Here is a 15,369-nt window from a genome sequence, read left to right as displayed (position 1 = left end):
AGTTCCTCAGATTCAAGGATAACAACATGTAAGCTCTGAAGAACCAAGAACCTAAGAAAATACTTTTTTTTTTTTTTTTCCAGAGAGCGGAAAAATGTAGCTGAGTTTAAATATTTTTTCGTGTTGAATGCAGTCTACTCAGATTAGCCATGAAGAAGCACTTGATATGCGATTTTGTATTAAATGAAATTCAGTTTTGCATTGCTGGCAAAGTCAGTACTTTTTACTCATTTTTTCCAACCTAGTGCTTGAGGTTGTTTCTTGCATTATGCAGTAGGGGTACAGCTGGAAAGAAGATACAGGTGCTTGTTTTTTACTCAAATTGAAAAGCAGACCACCCTGTGGCATGATTGTCTGGTGCATGTGTTAAAGTTATTTCTAAAAGCAACATTTGAAACAAATTCATTGCAGAAGTCTGAGACTGTTCAAACGCCCATAAAATGATTTTTGGGCAGAGACTGGCATAATCGCTGAGGTTGGAAGGGACTTGTGGAGACAGTGTTGTCCAGCGCCATTGCATTAAAGCAGTATCAGCTATAGCAGGTTGCCCAGATCCATGTTAATTCAGGTGTTGAGTATCTCCATGGACAGAGACTCCACAACCTCTATGGGCCATCTGTTCTAGTATTTGAACATCCTTACAGTAAAGTGTTTTCTTAAGTTTAAACAGAATTTTGTATGTTCTGTGTTTTGTCTATTGTCTCTTGTCTTCAGTGGACAGAAGTGTCTGGCTTTGCTGTCTTTACAGCGTCTCATCAGGTATTTTGTACACAGTAATATACCCTGAGTCTTCTCACCTGGATGCTAAGCAGTCCCAGCTCTCTCAGGGTCTTCTGGCATGACAGATGCTTTACTCCCTCAAACAACTTCATAGCCTTTCAGTGGACTTCTGCTGGTATATCCTTCTTGTTTTGGAAAGCTCAGAACTGGACATAGTACTCCATTACTCAGTAGACATAGCACACACCAGTGCTGAGTAGAGGTGAAGGATCACCTCCCTTGACCAGCTGTTAATGCTGTGCTTAATGCAGCCCAGAATGCGGTTGGCTTTCTTTTGCTGGCTTGTGTTTGACTTGTTGTCTGGCAAGGGCCTTGGGTACATTCCTGAAAGATTGCTTTTCAGTCAGGCCCATCCTGTACTGATACATACAGTTATTCCTCCTTGGTTTCCTTTTGTTGAAATTCATGATGTTCCTGTGAATGGCAGCACAACCATCTGGTCTATCAACTGCATGTTCCCATTTTATGTCCTCTACAAGCCTCCTCTCTTCCATCATTTAGGTCATTAATGATGTTAAACAGTATGGACCCAAGTATCAAGTTCTTGGATACATGATAGCAACTGGCCTCCAGTTGGGCTTCATGTCAAACATATCTTGAGTCCAGTAGACCAGACAGTTTTCAGTCCACCTCACTTTCCAGTTATCTAACCTGCATTTTATCATTTTTTCTTAAGAGTACATTATGGGAGATAGTGTTGAAGGCTTTGCCAAAGTCAAGATAAACAATATCCACTGCTCTCCCATCATCCACTGAGTCAGTCCATCTCACTGTAGAAGGCTATCAGGTTGAGCAGATGTGATCTCCCCTTTCTAAATCCATGCTGGCTAATCCCAAACACTTTCTTGTCCTTAACGTGTTTGTTAGAAATGTCTACCAGGAGGATTTGCTCCATCAAGTACCCAGGTATTAAGGTGAGGAAAATTGGCCTGAAGTTCCCCAAATTCTTTTTCTTGCCCTTCCTTGAAGGCAGGAGCACTACTTGCTTTCTTCCAGTCCTTAGGAACCTCCCTCAGCTAGCATTACCTTTCAAAACTAATCAAGAGTAGTCTCACGAGCTCAGCTCTCAGGGTGTATTCCTACAGGTTCCATGGACTTGTGTCCTTTTGTTTGTTTGTTTTTCCACATGCTCCCTAACCTGATCTTCCAGTGCTGAGGGTAAGTCTTCATCACTCCAAACTTTCCCACCAGTCTCAAGGGCCTGGGATTCCTGAGGACAAATGTTGCAAAAAGGCACTGAGCACATCCCCAGGACCCTGTCAGGACAGCACCCCTCGAGTCCCTTCAAGGATTCAGCTTTGGTTTTACTGAACAGTCCTGGAACCAGTGTGTATTTTTTGTTGTGGTATGTATTAGAAATGGATTTAACAGTAAGTTTGATATATTTGGGGAGATAGAGGAAGTAATTATTTTCTCACCTAATATATTTGAATCCTAAGGATTTTTTCTCGGAAGGTTCTGGAGAGGGCACTGATGTTTTTATATCCAGACAGCAGTGGCTCTGCTTTGTATCCAAATGGTAGCAGAGTTCAGTGATGCACAGGATGGGGCTTTTAGCTGGAAGGGGTGTGAAACTGAAACTGATCGTTCCTTATCCAGTCATTAGTCCCAAGGCATAAAATTTTGAGCCCTTCAAATTCGGTTACTTAATAGTGAATATTCTTGCTAAATAGTATTAACTTTTTGTTAAGTAACTCTTTAAAAAAGAAGGTCTTCTCCATTTCTTGGTTTCAGTCATACCTAACGACAACAACTTCCAGCATACTATTTCTTTTCTATTGACAGTAGCACTCGTTGTATACCCATTGTTTTCTAGTTTCATTGACTATATCCTTATTTTTGCTACAGTGTAAATAGGACTTAGTCATTCATGTTTTTCATTTCTCTTTCATGCGGTGTTTCTGCACGTTCTTTCTGAATTATGCCCTTCTCTCTTCATACATCAGTCATTCCGTGTCCCTGACTTCTTTTACTCATCTGTCTCTGCCTGCCCATCACTTTATAAATACAGTTTTTAATCCTGTCATGTTTAATAAGGTAACATACCAATTTGGCCACTTAATTAGCTCTGTAATTATTGTTCTATGTGGGTATGCAAGTTCCCGCATTGTGGAATGTTTATATAGAAGAGTTTGAGTTAGAATTTCAGTTTTTAGTAAAAAGCATTTTAAATGTTCTTCGAGTGCACATGAATCCTTTATGTATCTAAACTACTTAAGGCTGTTGAAGGAGTAGCTGACTACTGATGCAGGAAAAGCATGCATGGTTCCTTGGTTTCTGAGGTGTCAGATTGATTTTGTGTTAAGTGCAGGAAAAGCAAAAGATGAGAACTGAGATTTAAATTAAAGGGAAGCCTCATACTCAGAAAATCTTGGAATCAAGTGTTTATTTTTACGTATGCTTTATGGTTTTAGAAAATTAGCTTGTAGATATAGTTCTTTCAATAGCGTAACACTTCATAGTCAGTGCTACAACTGTTATTTTTGGTTAGTGACTACCTAACTATGTCTGGATTTTACTGTGGTGGAAAGCTAAGGGAAAAAAATATTGTTGCACTTAACTAGAAAATACTTCTTTTCTGTTTCAGTGTAAGACCTGTTCGGAGCCAAAACAAATAACCAGCTCCTCTGCAATCTGTAACAACCCCAACCTAATCAAACCAATTCCTGTGAAGCCTAGTGAAAATCAGCATCAACGAATATCTCAGCAAAACAAGGTAAAGCGTTTTGCATTGTCTTCTGACCAGTGTCGCTGTAATCATGTAGTGAACTAGGAATACTTACTTTGGTTGGGAGGTCAGTGCAAGAACTTGAGGTGAAACCACAGTAAGGAATTTTTTTTTTAATGCAAAACAAATCTATTTTTGTAAATCTGCTCCCATCCCCACCATCTGATGTAGAAGCACTTAAATTACAGATAGACTGTCCTTATGCAATGGAAAAAACACTAGTCTTTCGATGTTGGGGTGCTGCTTTGATCCCAAGCCGGTCTGGTCAATTGCTGAACCACATTTTTTGTGTTCTTTGCCTTCAAGGGAATTCAGGTAATCTAAATAAAGTCTTTTGATATATCTTCAAACTGCATCACATTGCAAAATCCTAAAAGCTGAATTCAGTCAACTGTGAGAGGGAGATGCGTTAAGAGTGGCCCTACTTTGCACAAGGGGAGATTTTTGTCTCTTATTAATATTGTATGGATGACTGAAAGGAAAGATGCTCTTTCATGGTATTTAAAGTGAAACCACTATCTTCCAGATTCACTGGTTTTCTCCCACATTAGCAGCTTGACAACTATTTTCTTGCCCTTATGATGTGACAGAACTATTAAAAATTGTCTTGGGAGAAAAGAGCAGTTTTCTTGGCTCTTCCTTGAATACTGCTGGCTAAATATTGTCACCACTTAATGTGGCTTTTCATGCATGAGACAACTATGCTTACTTCTTTTCTTTGTCCCCTCACAGAACGTGGATCCTGAACCACAACACTTGTCTTTGACAGCGCTGTTTGGAAAACAAGAAAAAACAGATGTCTCAGAACCTCTTAATAAACAGCATCAAGAGAACCTTCCTGTTAGGCAGGGTGTGGTACGTTCACTCTCCTACGAAGAACCTAGCAGACATTCTCCCTGTGCAGAGAAACAGCTTTGCCCTGCCATTCAAAAGCTTATGGTGCGTGGGACAGACCTTCACCCACTTGCTGAGTTTCCTGAGAACCGACTCTGTGAAAATGGCAATATCCACCCTGTGGGTGAGACTTTCACAGGACTTTTCCAACCTGTGACTTCTCGTGGTATTGCAACATCTCATGTAGTACAGGATGCTGCTGGTACTCAGAGTTTATTACAGAAATTGCAGAGTCAGTCAGGTTCAGTGACGAAAATGGATCCCAGTGCAACAGGATCTGTGAACTCAACAGCTTCTGTGTTCAGCAGGACTCCTGCTGCTGTTGGAGCACCAGCAGCACAGATAAATAATATGACCCAGCCACCTTTGGTATATTTCAATGGTACCCTGCCAGGTCAGACTTTAGAGTCTCAGACACTTGGTAAAGAACAGCCCAAACTTCCTAGACAGCCAATTTCTCTCTCTGGCAATCAGTCAGCCAATTCTGGGGTGATATCACCTCAAGAGCTATTGAAAAAGCTCCAGATAGTGCAACAAGAACAGCAGTTGCATGTATCCAGCAGACCAACGTTGGCAGCTAAGTTTCCTGTTGTTACTCAGAACGCCAGTACACTGAAACCACTGGATTCCTGGATAGAAAAGGCACCGGGTACAGAAAAACAAAACTCTCTCTTTCAGGTAAGTAAGCAAGTTCAGATTTAAAAAAAAAAAACAGCAGTTTTCTAAACTTGAACTTTATAAGGCTATTCTCTGTTTCTTTTGGCCAGTATATTCATGTTTCTGCCTTACTAAATTTTGCTGTCTAACATGCATTTTTCATTTTGCAAGTGACAATTTAAGAACAACATCAAGTAAGTTCTGATTTACTAACTGTAAATTATTGCAAATACAAAGGGGTATGTCTGTTGTACATCACTAATGACCAAAAATACTGCAGTCCTGTTTTCTGTTTGTTTGTTTTTGTGTGTGTGTGTGTGCTTTTTATCCAGACATATTTAGAAAAGTCGCTTAGTTTTCAGTTGCCATACTTTGTCTCAGGCTGTTGTGAGTAACTGCAGGTAATTGAGTGTAATGTTTTGGGTTTAATAATGTTTTTTCTTATAAAATTAGTCAAGATTTTCTGTGGAGGTATGCTTTTCTTTGTATGCCAGTTGCTAAAAGGACACTTACTTCAAAAAACTGCTGTTAGAAAGTATTTTTATATTGCTGAATTATCTTGTACCATAACAGCTACTCCAAGTTATTCAGTAGTTTTGTTTTTCCGCTTGATACATATTGTTTTGAAAAGTTGCCTTGTATCTGAATGTCTTCAAAAAAAAAAAATCCCCCAAAACCCTGAATTCTGTTGACTGTGACCCTAAGATTGGTGTCACAGAAAAATCAGGATATGAAAAGAGATTGTCTCTCGAAAGAGTACATTTTTCTATTTTTCAGGAGAACCTCAAATGCAATTACAAAGTCCTCCATCCTAGACAACTAATATCTTTGTTTACAATTTCATTCTTTGTAGGAGCTTCCACACTTGAATGTCTTCCTATGTCTTTTGGGGGGATGTACATGCAAGCCCCTTTTAACTTCCTTTATTGTGGAAGACTATCCACAAGCATTATGTTGTGTTGGAGTCTGACATTATAAAGCAGTCTAGAAGTTACTTACCCAAATGATAAACTATTCATCTTTTCAGCATAAAATTCCAAAGCTGCTCTTCTACTGTTACTGAGGAATGAAAAACTACAGAATGCTTCAATATCCTCCTTATTCCTAGGAAGTTATTCTACACCTGAGGAGGCTGAAACAGCCATTTAACAATTAAGGGCCACATGAGCACAAACACTGACAGATCAAAATTTCTAATTCCATGAGAGAGGTCAGGGAAAAATGAATTTGACAGAGCAAATAGCTATCATTATTTTTATTCTTTAAATTAAACTAGTATGATGTTGAATCTGTGTGAAAGAGTGTTTCGTGGTTTAGTCACTAAAATTATTCAGGATTGGTTGCTCACGGATGGTAATCTGACTTTCCAGTGGAGTGCTAAGGAAAAGAAAGAAGATCCAGAGTCACAATAATCTACTGTTTTCATGGGGAATGGAACTTGCCTGCTATAAGTGAAAGAAATTTTCTGATTCACTGGTAAATATGCATAGCATGGAGACATAAGACATTCCTACTTTGAAGGTAAAAGTGCAATGAGGCAATTGCCAGGATATAAGCCAGTACGCAGAATAAAAAATGGCAGAAATCTTGATGCACTTTCGAATGAAAAATCCATATCGATGCTGATGAGGTTAATGATTTTGTGTATATTTGAAAAAGAAACTGATTCCAGCATTAGTTGCAATATGGAAAGGGAATTAGAGGTCTGACTGATAATGCAATTCCGATAAATTTACTGCTTGAGGATAAACAGAACAATAGCTTGAGAGAAGAGAACAATTTTCAGTGGAAGAAGCATCATCCACTGGGATTATTGCTGCAATTTTGCTTTAACACATACAAACAAAACAGGAAAAAAAAAAACAAGCAAACAAGTAAAAAAAATAAAGAGACTCTTAGTCCCCTTTTGCAAGGCTGTGAGCAGACCAAGAAGATTGGCATTGCCTTGGAATGACTTTACTGACACAGCCACAGCTGCTATAAAACAGTATTAGGTGCAGTTTTTCTGACATATTTAGCGTTGTTTGTAAGACTTAATACATAGAATAAAAATGATGAACGTGTGACTAAGCATTGTTTAGGACACCTAAAGCTCTGCAATCTGGAAGGAATGCACCCACCCCCAAAACGAAACAAAACAAAAACCTGGCAATGAAGGAATGAGTCTTTATTTCTGTAGAATGCAATGAATTAGCCATATGAAAAAAAAATTGAAGATAAAAATTTGAAACTTTTAAAACCAACATTAATCTTTTTATAATTACATCTTTGCTGTAGACCGAAGGCTTTAAGTGCTGCCATGCCTGCAGACAGACATTTGAGTGAAATTGAGTTGGCACAAATATATCCACACATGCTCATGCAAAATTGATCAAAGCAAATTCTGATGACAAATGCAGCAAAAGGTTTGTTCTCTGTAATTATCTTTTGGTATTGCATCTTTTACTGTAATGTAGCATACAGAAAAAGCAAATTCTAAAAAGTCTGACAGGAATAGAAATGTATCTGGACAGTGTCTTTGTTATTTGGAAAAATCACGTTAAAGGAACATCCCAGATCCATCAGCAGTGCTAAGAAAATTAAAGCAATAGTCTTCTGCACAATTGACACATTACAAGTCCAATTTTAAATTGGCTTGTGCATCTCCATCTGGTGTAAGAACTGCGATCTCCCACGTGGAGAGGAAGAGACCAGTTACAAAAAAAAAAAAAAACGCAACCACACAACAAAAAAAGCAAACTAAGGAATAATACTCGGAAGCATTCAGTCTGGTGCCAGCCCTATTCCGAGAAGTATTCCTTATGCAGATGATGAGTAACGCGTGCTTAGGATGCAATAAAAAAGCATTAATCTGCAATGGGCTTTTAAACATGTTCTTAGTATTAAGCATAAGTTATCCTGATTATAGTTACATGCGTGCTTAAGAGTTTATGTTAATCAGAATTACAGTTTTAAAAGCGCTTGCAATAACCTTGACACAAATCTATATTTTCTTCAGAAGGCCACTTATATTGCTTGCCACTTACTTTGCTTACCACTTATTTCTTGGAGCATTTTCCATCAAAAATGTGTTTTCTACCTAGTATGTTACATACTCTGAACAAGTGTATAGTACATAGTAGCTAAAATGATATGATGCTCTCATCAAAGATACCTATTATCTTAACTGCTGTTTCATCATGAGATTATAAACGTGTGCAGGAGGAATACAGTAGCTATGTTAAACTTGTCTTGAAAAGTAATTTAAGATTCTGTAGTTAAGCATCAATAAAAATGGTCTGGATTGTACTTGGGAGAGACAAAGCAACGTTAACATTAGCATTATAGTCAGCTGTATTTTAACAGCAGCTGTCTTTAAAGTTCCTGAACCATTCCTAGATTAAATGTTCTTAGTTCTAAATAATGACTACAATGAGCGAGAGGCCCACAGCATCCGCTGGGTGCTGATGGTCCAGAGGAGCACCTGATGCGCCTGGAATTGTGCACATGTGGGAGGCAGCACCAGGTCCCAGTGTCCATTACAGGAGATCCACGCACCAGGTCCCAGTCTCCATTACAGGAGATCCATGCATTTCTTAGTTCATAGTGTTAGGGGAATTTGTCAGCTCTAATTCTGTCTAGCTGCCAGCAGCCATGAAGAATATCAAACATATCGTAGTGAGCATTTGTGCTTCAGAGAAGGTATACTATGTGCTGCAACAATTATCTTGCACAGTTTTCATTGTTCTTACTTCATTATGGCACAACTGGTGGTAGACTGCTACGCTGTTAGTGACTCAGAGATTTAAGTATTGACCTGATAAAGCTGGAAGTAATCCAGGGAGGCTGCAACCCACAAGCAACTCGGGTTAGATTCTGTGAGAAAGGAGTCGATCAGCACTGTTTTGGAAGGGCTGTTATGTCTTGTGAAAAATTACTCAAAGCTAAAAGATTGGCTTGAAGGCCATATGCCCCTACAGAGCATTTTCAGTACTTGCAGCAAGAGCTTGCTGCCATTGGAATTACACTAGTAATGTCACTCTAGCGTCCCACATTTCCTCATGGGCATCAGTTGTCCAAGTGACTAAAGGTGATCTGAACTCTGAATCTGAACTGAAATTTTGCCTTTATGCTTTAAAAAGCAACCATCCTGTTTATGTAAAAGCTTGTTAAGTGTCAGAAGCTTTGAGCACAAATCTTAGGAAAAAAAAAAAGTGCATTTTAATGTTTGAACACAAAACCAAATAGTATGCACTGAAAAAACGCCTGCATTTTCTATTTGTCTCCTGAGGCAAATGCTGTTAATTATAGCAGTAACCTGTAGGCATTAGCTGTGTCACCAGTAGATGGCAATATTGCTTATTCCATATAGCTTCCATAAGGTTGGCAAGTTCTACCAAAAAGCTGTTTTTATCCAGGAAAAGCAAATAATATTTGATATATGTGTTGTGGTTTAACAGATGTGTGTTTGACAGTAGTAACCATTTAGTACTAAGAATGTGGTTTGTCTCAGGTTTTGTTTATTTGTCTCAGACTAGAGAGAAGTGTCCTTTGATTTCAAAGGACGTCATTTAGGTCTTTGACATAGTCTGTCTTAAACTGTCTCACTAGTATAAGACAGACCTTATCTCCTCCAGCTGCTCAGCACCGTTCCTTTGCTGGAGGTTCCTACCCTTGCAGGGCAGTTTGTATACGCATTCTTTAAATCCCATTAGGAGAAATCAACTGGTTTAAGCTAACCCTGCCAGTTTCACTTGAGGTAAATTAAAGAGGAGTTACATGAGCTGCATGGATGAGTAGATCAGAAGTGTTGCAGTAAGTGTCTGGAAGCAGCCAGTCTTCCACGGGTACTTTTACAGGAAAACATGCGTGCACAGCCTGAAGGTCTCGCTCTGCAGAAGTATGTCTCTGTGGACTTGTGATGGTTTTCTTTTAAAATGAACATTGGTTTTGAAGCATAGGTGCACAAACGTACATACTACCTTACTGTTTTGGAAGCAAACCTGCAATAAGTTAGGAATATCTTAACTCATTCAGGAACTTGAAAGGCAGACTTGATGATTTCGCTTGTGATCGCATGTCATGGGGTAGAAAAAAAGCTGTGGGTAGAGAGTTTCATTTCTAAGTAGTACTCTGTATTTGAGAAAAAATATTAACTTAAAAGCATACTTGAAGATTTTTGCATAAGGTGCCTATTGCATGCTTTCTATATATGTGAGTCTTTCCAGGCCCCTAGTCTTTTTGCTTCCTTTAATTTAGCATAAATGAGCATGAGATCTCATTGATTCTCATTGATTCTTTCTATATCTTTTATATTGCAGCCAAACTAATATTATTCAGAAATGTCTCGTGTAGAGCATTCAACTAGGGGTAAGAAGAGCTACCCCCAAAAAATGTTTTTTAATATTGAACTACATTGTTTTGCCTACCTAGGAAATCAACCTCCGATTTATTTCCTTAGTTTTAATTTTTCTTGAAATGTTTGAAACCCGGGAGACAAAGTGGAGTACTCCTATAGGCTTTTACCTTCATGGAGCAGCAATAAATCATGCTTCAATTCCAAACATGGTGGAATTTCTTTGTACCTTTTGTTCTTTGGAACAAAAAAAAATTGAAGATTGGGTACTTGAATACTGAGGAGATGGCTGATTAGATTAGGATTTATTACTAGTTACATGCAGAAAGCTCCAACATCTACGAACTTAGTGAATAAACTTTGTTATGTCATATGTTATATCTGCTACTATTGATCAGTCCTGCATGTTTTAGAGTTGCAAGATGTATCGCAGAATTTAAACATAAAAATTCTTTGACACCTATATTTGCAGGTTGGCATGGATATGACACAGAGAGAACTTGCAGAACTACAGCAGCATCTGGGTTTTCCTTCTCTTTTAGGGTCTTTTTGACTTTCTGAGCTGAACGTTGGTTAGGAGTCAGTTTTGTTTCTGACAGTGCCACCAGCTCACTGCAGCTCTTATAAATCACTTACCTGTTTTCTTTTCCACTCTCCTTATATAAAAGGAGGACATGTGAGTGTGTGTTTGTATGTATATACGTGTGCTTGTATGTACATACATATGTGTGTATCCACATATAAAAAGTAATCTGAAAGTTAAAGTTAGCAAATGCTTTCTAGTACTGGGTACAAAGATTAGTCTTTAATATTGGTATTTGTATGTAGGCAAGCATATTCTCGAAGATCAAACTTAAGGACTTACTGTCCCTATGTGGAAAACTTTACGTATGCATTTTCTAAGAATGCTGATTATTTAATAGTAGTCTGATTTCTGTTATAAAATGCTACTGTACTCAGATTATTTGCCTATCAGACTGTATCATATTTGAATCCATTATTACATTTTACTGCGAGTTGGATGGAAGACCTTTTAATTGGGAATTGGACCATATAGGGGTCCTGAACAAGAGTTTCATGTAACTGGACCAATCTCCAGCAATTTCTGTACCTGTTGCAGTTTTAATCATCTTAATTCCTTTGGAATTAATTAGATGAGTTAATTGGTTACTTGGTTTTTATATGGACAGGTAATCTCACCTCAGCGCATTCCTGCCACTGTGACTCCTACCTTGTTGATGTCCCCAATGGTGTTCACTCAGTCCACACCTACTCCAGCAAAAGCAAATGAAAGTGGGCGGTTAGCAGCATCAAACCAAGAACCTGCTGCTAGCTCAACCAGCCTTCTCCTGCCACTGCAAACCCCAGAGCCAGCTGTGGTCAACAGCAGCTCAATGACAAAGATACAGCTGCAAGAAACACTTTTACACCTGATCCAGGTAAAATGCCAAGAATTCTTCTGCTTTGCTTTAAATCTTTATTCCTATTTTGCTGTAAGCACCTGGACACCTAATCAGTTGCATCCATCTGTCTAGAGGCTAAATGGATAATTAAAATATATGCTGGAAGTTGTGCTACTTACGGCTGTGCGTTAATGGAGCACTATGACATATACAGGGGAGGTAGTAACCTCTCTTTGCACACTGCTGGCTTAACTGCATTTTGATTAATGAATGTAGTTTGGGGATCAGGAAAGATAATAAATTTGAAGGAAAAGAATAAAAGTGACTGAAAGCTTCATAAGGCTGGCCTATGAGCCAGAGAGATACCTGTTATATTTTTAGCTAAGGATAAATAAAGGGTGATTATTCTAGCTGTCAGATACTTCAGAGATGCATCTTAGCAGGGAAAGAAACTAAGATGGGAAGTGTAAGCAACTTTAAAATATGGGTTAGATAACCTAAAAATATACTAGTTCAGTCTACTCAGTATAGTTCTCTACTTCAAATGCTAAAATTCCTCTTGCTGGAGTTATTCAGGTTCAAATCCAACAAAACATGTCAACATATAGGAGATGATTGTTACTGCTCTGAGATGGTATGAATGATTATGATTTATTTTTTTCTGTGACTTGCTCTGAGACGAATATCTGAAGAGCAGAGGTTGAGGAGAGGCTGTATAGCTAAAGAACTGGCTATAACTCATAATGAATAGAGACACAGGTTTAAGGGTCCAACTTGTAGGCCAAAGCTGTGCCTATATGGCTTGGCATTAACATAAAAGTCTTTATTGGAATTCTGGTTTGTCTTGCTTAAAATGCAGTTTAAATTATAGACCCAGAAAGAAAATAGTATCTTTAAGAAATTAGAGGTTTTTCTCATTTTCTCCTGTGTTTTTAGTTTGCAATTAAAAACCAAAAATATCACATTATCCTGTCTTTACATACTAAGAATATCTGGATAGTAGGAAAACGATATATAAAGTTAAAAAAGAAATTAGTCAAGAAAACTTAGATTCTGCATTCTGAAACTGTATTTGTAAAATGTATATTCAATCCTGCTGTTCTTGATAATAGTTAGGATTAACTGCATTACCTGGAAATTACTTAAAGTTTAAAAATGTGATGCTGATTGCCAATTGTTTAGGTGTTACTTTCAGTTGTATAAAACTACAATCTCAGATGCTCATGATTTTCTTCAAGGGGTATCTTGATTTTAATCATCTTCATATATTTATGTAAGCTACATAAGACTTTCTCTCTTAATGTGAGTTGACCAGTTCTTGCAAAATGATCTTCAGAAGGCAAAAGTTAAACAAGCATCAGAGGAAAAGGAGCAGCATCAGTTAGGAGAGTTAAGTCTAAAAGAGCTAAACAAGGTGCAAGGATTGGCTCAGGTAGGATTTGGTGTACCCAGGGTGTTTCACTGTTCCTTCAGACATACTTGGAATTATCACTGAACTAATGGGGGAAACTACTTAAGGAAATCCCTAGGTAAATGAGGAGAGAAGAAATGAGAGTGTTGTATAATCACTGCAATATCATGCAAGAATAGTATACTCAAATCCAATGAGAGTTTGGAATGTCTGCTTTCTGTGTATTCATTACTACTTACAGAGATATTCATGCTTGCCACGACAGAATTTATATTCCCATGCAGTTCCTCAAAGTCTTGGAAATAGTACATGTATATATTTTTGGTAAAGGAAATAGACTTCCTATTGCTTGCTTCTTAAGACAGAGCAAGGTTGAAAGGCGTTTTGTACATAAAACTGGAGAAAAAAAAAAAGAACAAAACCGAAACAAAACAAAAAACTATACTCAGGGATGTCTGCCTTGCAGTAACAATTGTGTTTTGTTTTTCAGAATGATGACAACTTCTTAAATATTATTTATGAAGCATATCTCTTCAGTGTGAGAAAGGCGGCAATGAAGAAGTCTATGTGAAAGATGATTTTTTAAATTAAATTTCTATTATTTCCTGAATCCCAGGAAAAAGGTTTCAAAATTTTCGAGTGATGCTTTGTTTAAAGAAACAAGTGGTCTTAGGCACTTTGCATACACACAGATTTTGCTTGTTGTAAGGTACATGCTGTACTGAGAAAGAAGTGGGCAGAAACGGATTGTGCCTTCAGGGATGAGAGTGTCACAATGCTGAAGACTTAATCAAAAAATATCTTAAATTATTTTTCTTAGAGCGGCCCATGGTTAGAATTGGTTTTCCTGCATAAAGTCTCTGTTCTCAGAATTCACTTTCCTTTTTTACTTATAGCGTGGTCACTTACTGACAAGGTATTTGACATGAATTCTCTGAGAAGTCATACGCCACTTTCACAGTAAACTATGCCCGTTTCTGACCACATGGTGGCAATGTTGGACTATTTTTAGGAAAGTGAAAATGCTGGTGAAATTCTGGAACTGAAAGTCGTAGGTAAACTGTTATGTCATCTTACTTAGTTGTCTGCAGAGCAATTTAGAAGAAATGTCATGACTTTTCCCAAAATTTTTGTAGAAAAATCTTTTTCTATTTTAACAAGAATATTTTTAGCTAGCCATAGAAATGGGACTCTGCAGGTGTTTTAAAGAATTGGGGGGAGGGTTTTGTTTGTGAATGTACTTGCTATCAGCATAGCTTGGGGGGGGGCACTGGATTCATGTTTCTATTATTCTAGATCCAATCTGTATTATAAGCAATGTGCAACTTTGTTAAGGGGGAGACTACATGGTGTACAAGTCTTATTAATTTTTTAGTGCGTTCCTGGAGCACAGTGATTTCATTGACCCATTTTTAAAGAAAATAAAATGGATAATCCCTACAATGTGGTGATTTTATTTTATTGTACCATGGACTGTATATTTAGAATTGTTGGGATCACTTATATTTCTTTGACTCTGAAATGTTTTTACACTTGGCAGAAGAGACATTAATGAGATCTTAATTAGAATAAATGACTGAAAGAAATTTGCTGTATATTCTTATTAACATCTACTGCTGAAGTGCGAGTTTACTACAGTTTAGGAACCCCAAGTTGTTGCTGAGGAGATGTTTCTTTTATGGGTGCCAGGAGCCTGACATGTAATGCATAAATGAGTATATGCTCTTCGTGGCTTTAGGTAATGATGTAGGCACAACTCACTCGCTTTGTCTGTGAAGAAAAGGTTCTTCAGTGTAAATTAAGATGTAGGTTTCAATTCATATGTAACTATGGTGGTAAATAGTTGCCCCTATTCCCTGTATATCATGCCTTTTTCAGGGCAGGATGATGGTGGTATTACTCACGTTCTTTGGGAAAGCCTGTAAACTAAATTTAAAAAAATAATTAAGAACTGCTCTCTTTATACAACACAAGTGAATAATCCCAAGAGACTCGTGCCTATGATAATGCTAGACTTTTCCTACATGAAGTAGCTCATAGAAAGCAAGGTGTATTCTGGTTCTATTTGTTACCAAATCGCTCACAATTCTTTCAGATTCAGTGAAAAGAACATGTTGCGAGGGTATCAGCAAGGGCAGGCCTTAAAGACAGGAAGCCCTGC

At 37.9% G+C, this 15,369-nt stretch overlaps 1 protein-coding gene across 2 annotated transcripts in view; it reads left to right on the top strand.

Moving 5' to 3' along the window:
• Positions 1 to 14,648, top strand: part of DCP1B (decapping mRNA 1B) — a 44,825-nt gene extending 30,177 nt beyond the window's left edge. For both annotated transcript variants that reach the window (XM_040562711.1, XM_040562721.1), the window contains exons 6-9: positions 3,368 to 3,496; positions 4,241 to 5,080; positions 11,585 to 11,833; positions 13,699 to 14,648. In XM_040562711.1, the coding sequence (XP_040418645.1) occupies positions 3,368 to 3,496; positions 4,241 to 5,080; positions 11,585 to 11,833; positions 13,699 to 13,779 (1,299 nt within the window). In that variant the 3' untranslated portion in view covers positions 13,780 to 14,648. The remainder of the gene's footprint in view (positions 1 to 3,367; positions 3,497 to 4,240; positions 5,081 to 11,584; positions 11,834 to 13,698) is intronic.
• The last annotated feature ends 721 nt before the right edge of the window (positions 14,649 to 15,369 follow it).

Source organism: Cygnus olor, chromosome 1, assembly GCF_009769625.2.
Source record: "Cygnus olor isolate bCygOlo1 chromosome 1, bCygOlo1.pri.v2, whole genome shotgun sequence".
Lineage (NCBI taxonomy): Eukaryota > Metazoa > Chordata > Aves > Anseriformes > Anatidae > Cygnus > Cygnus olor.
The sequence above is the reverse complement of the archived record's forward strand: the minus strand, read 5'-3'. Positions and strand labels throughout refer to the sequence as shown.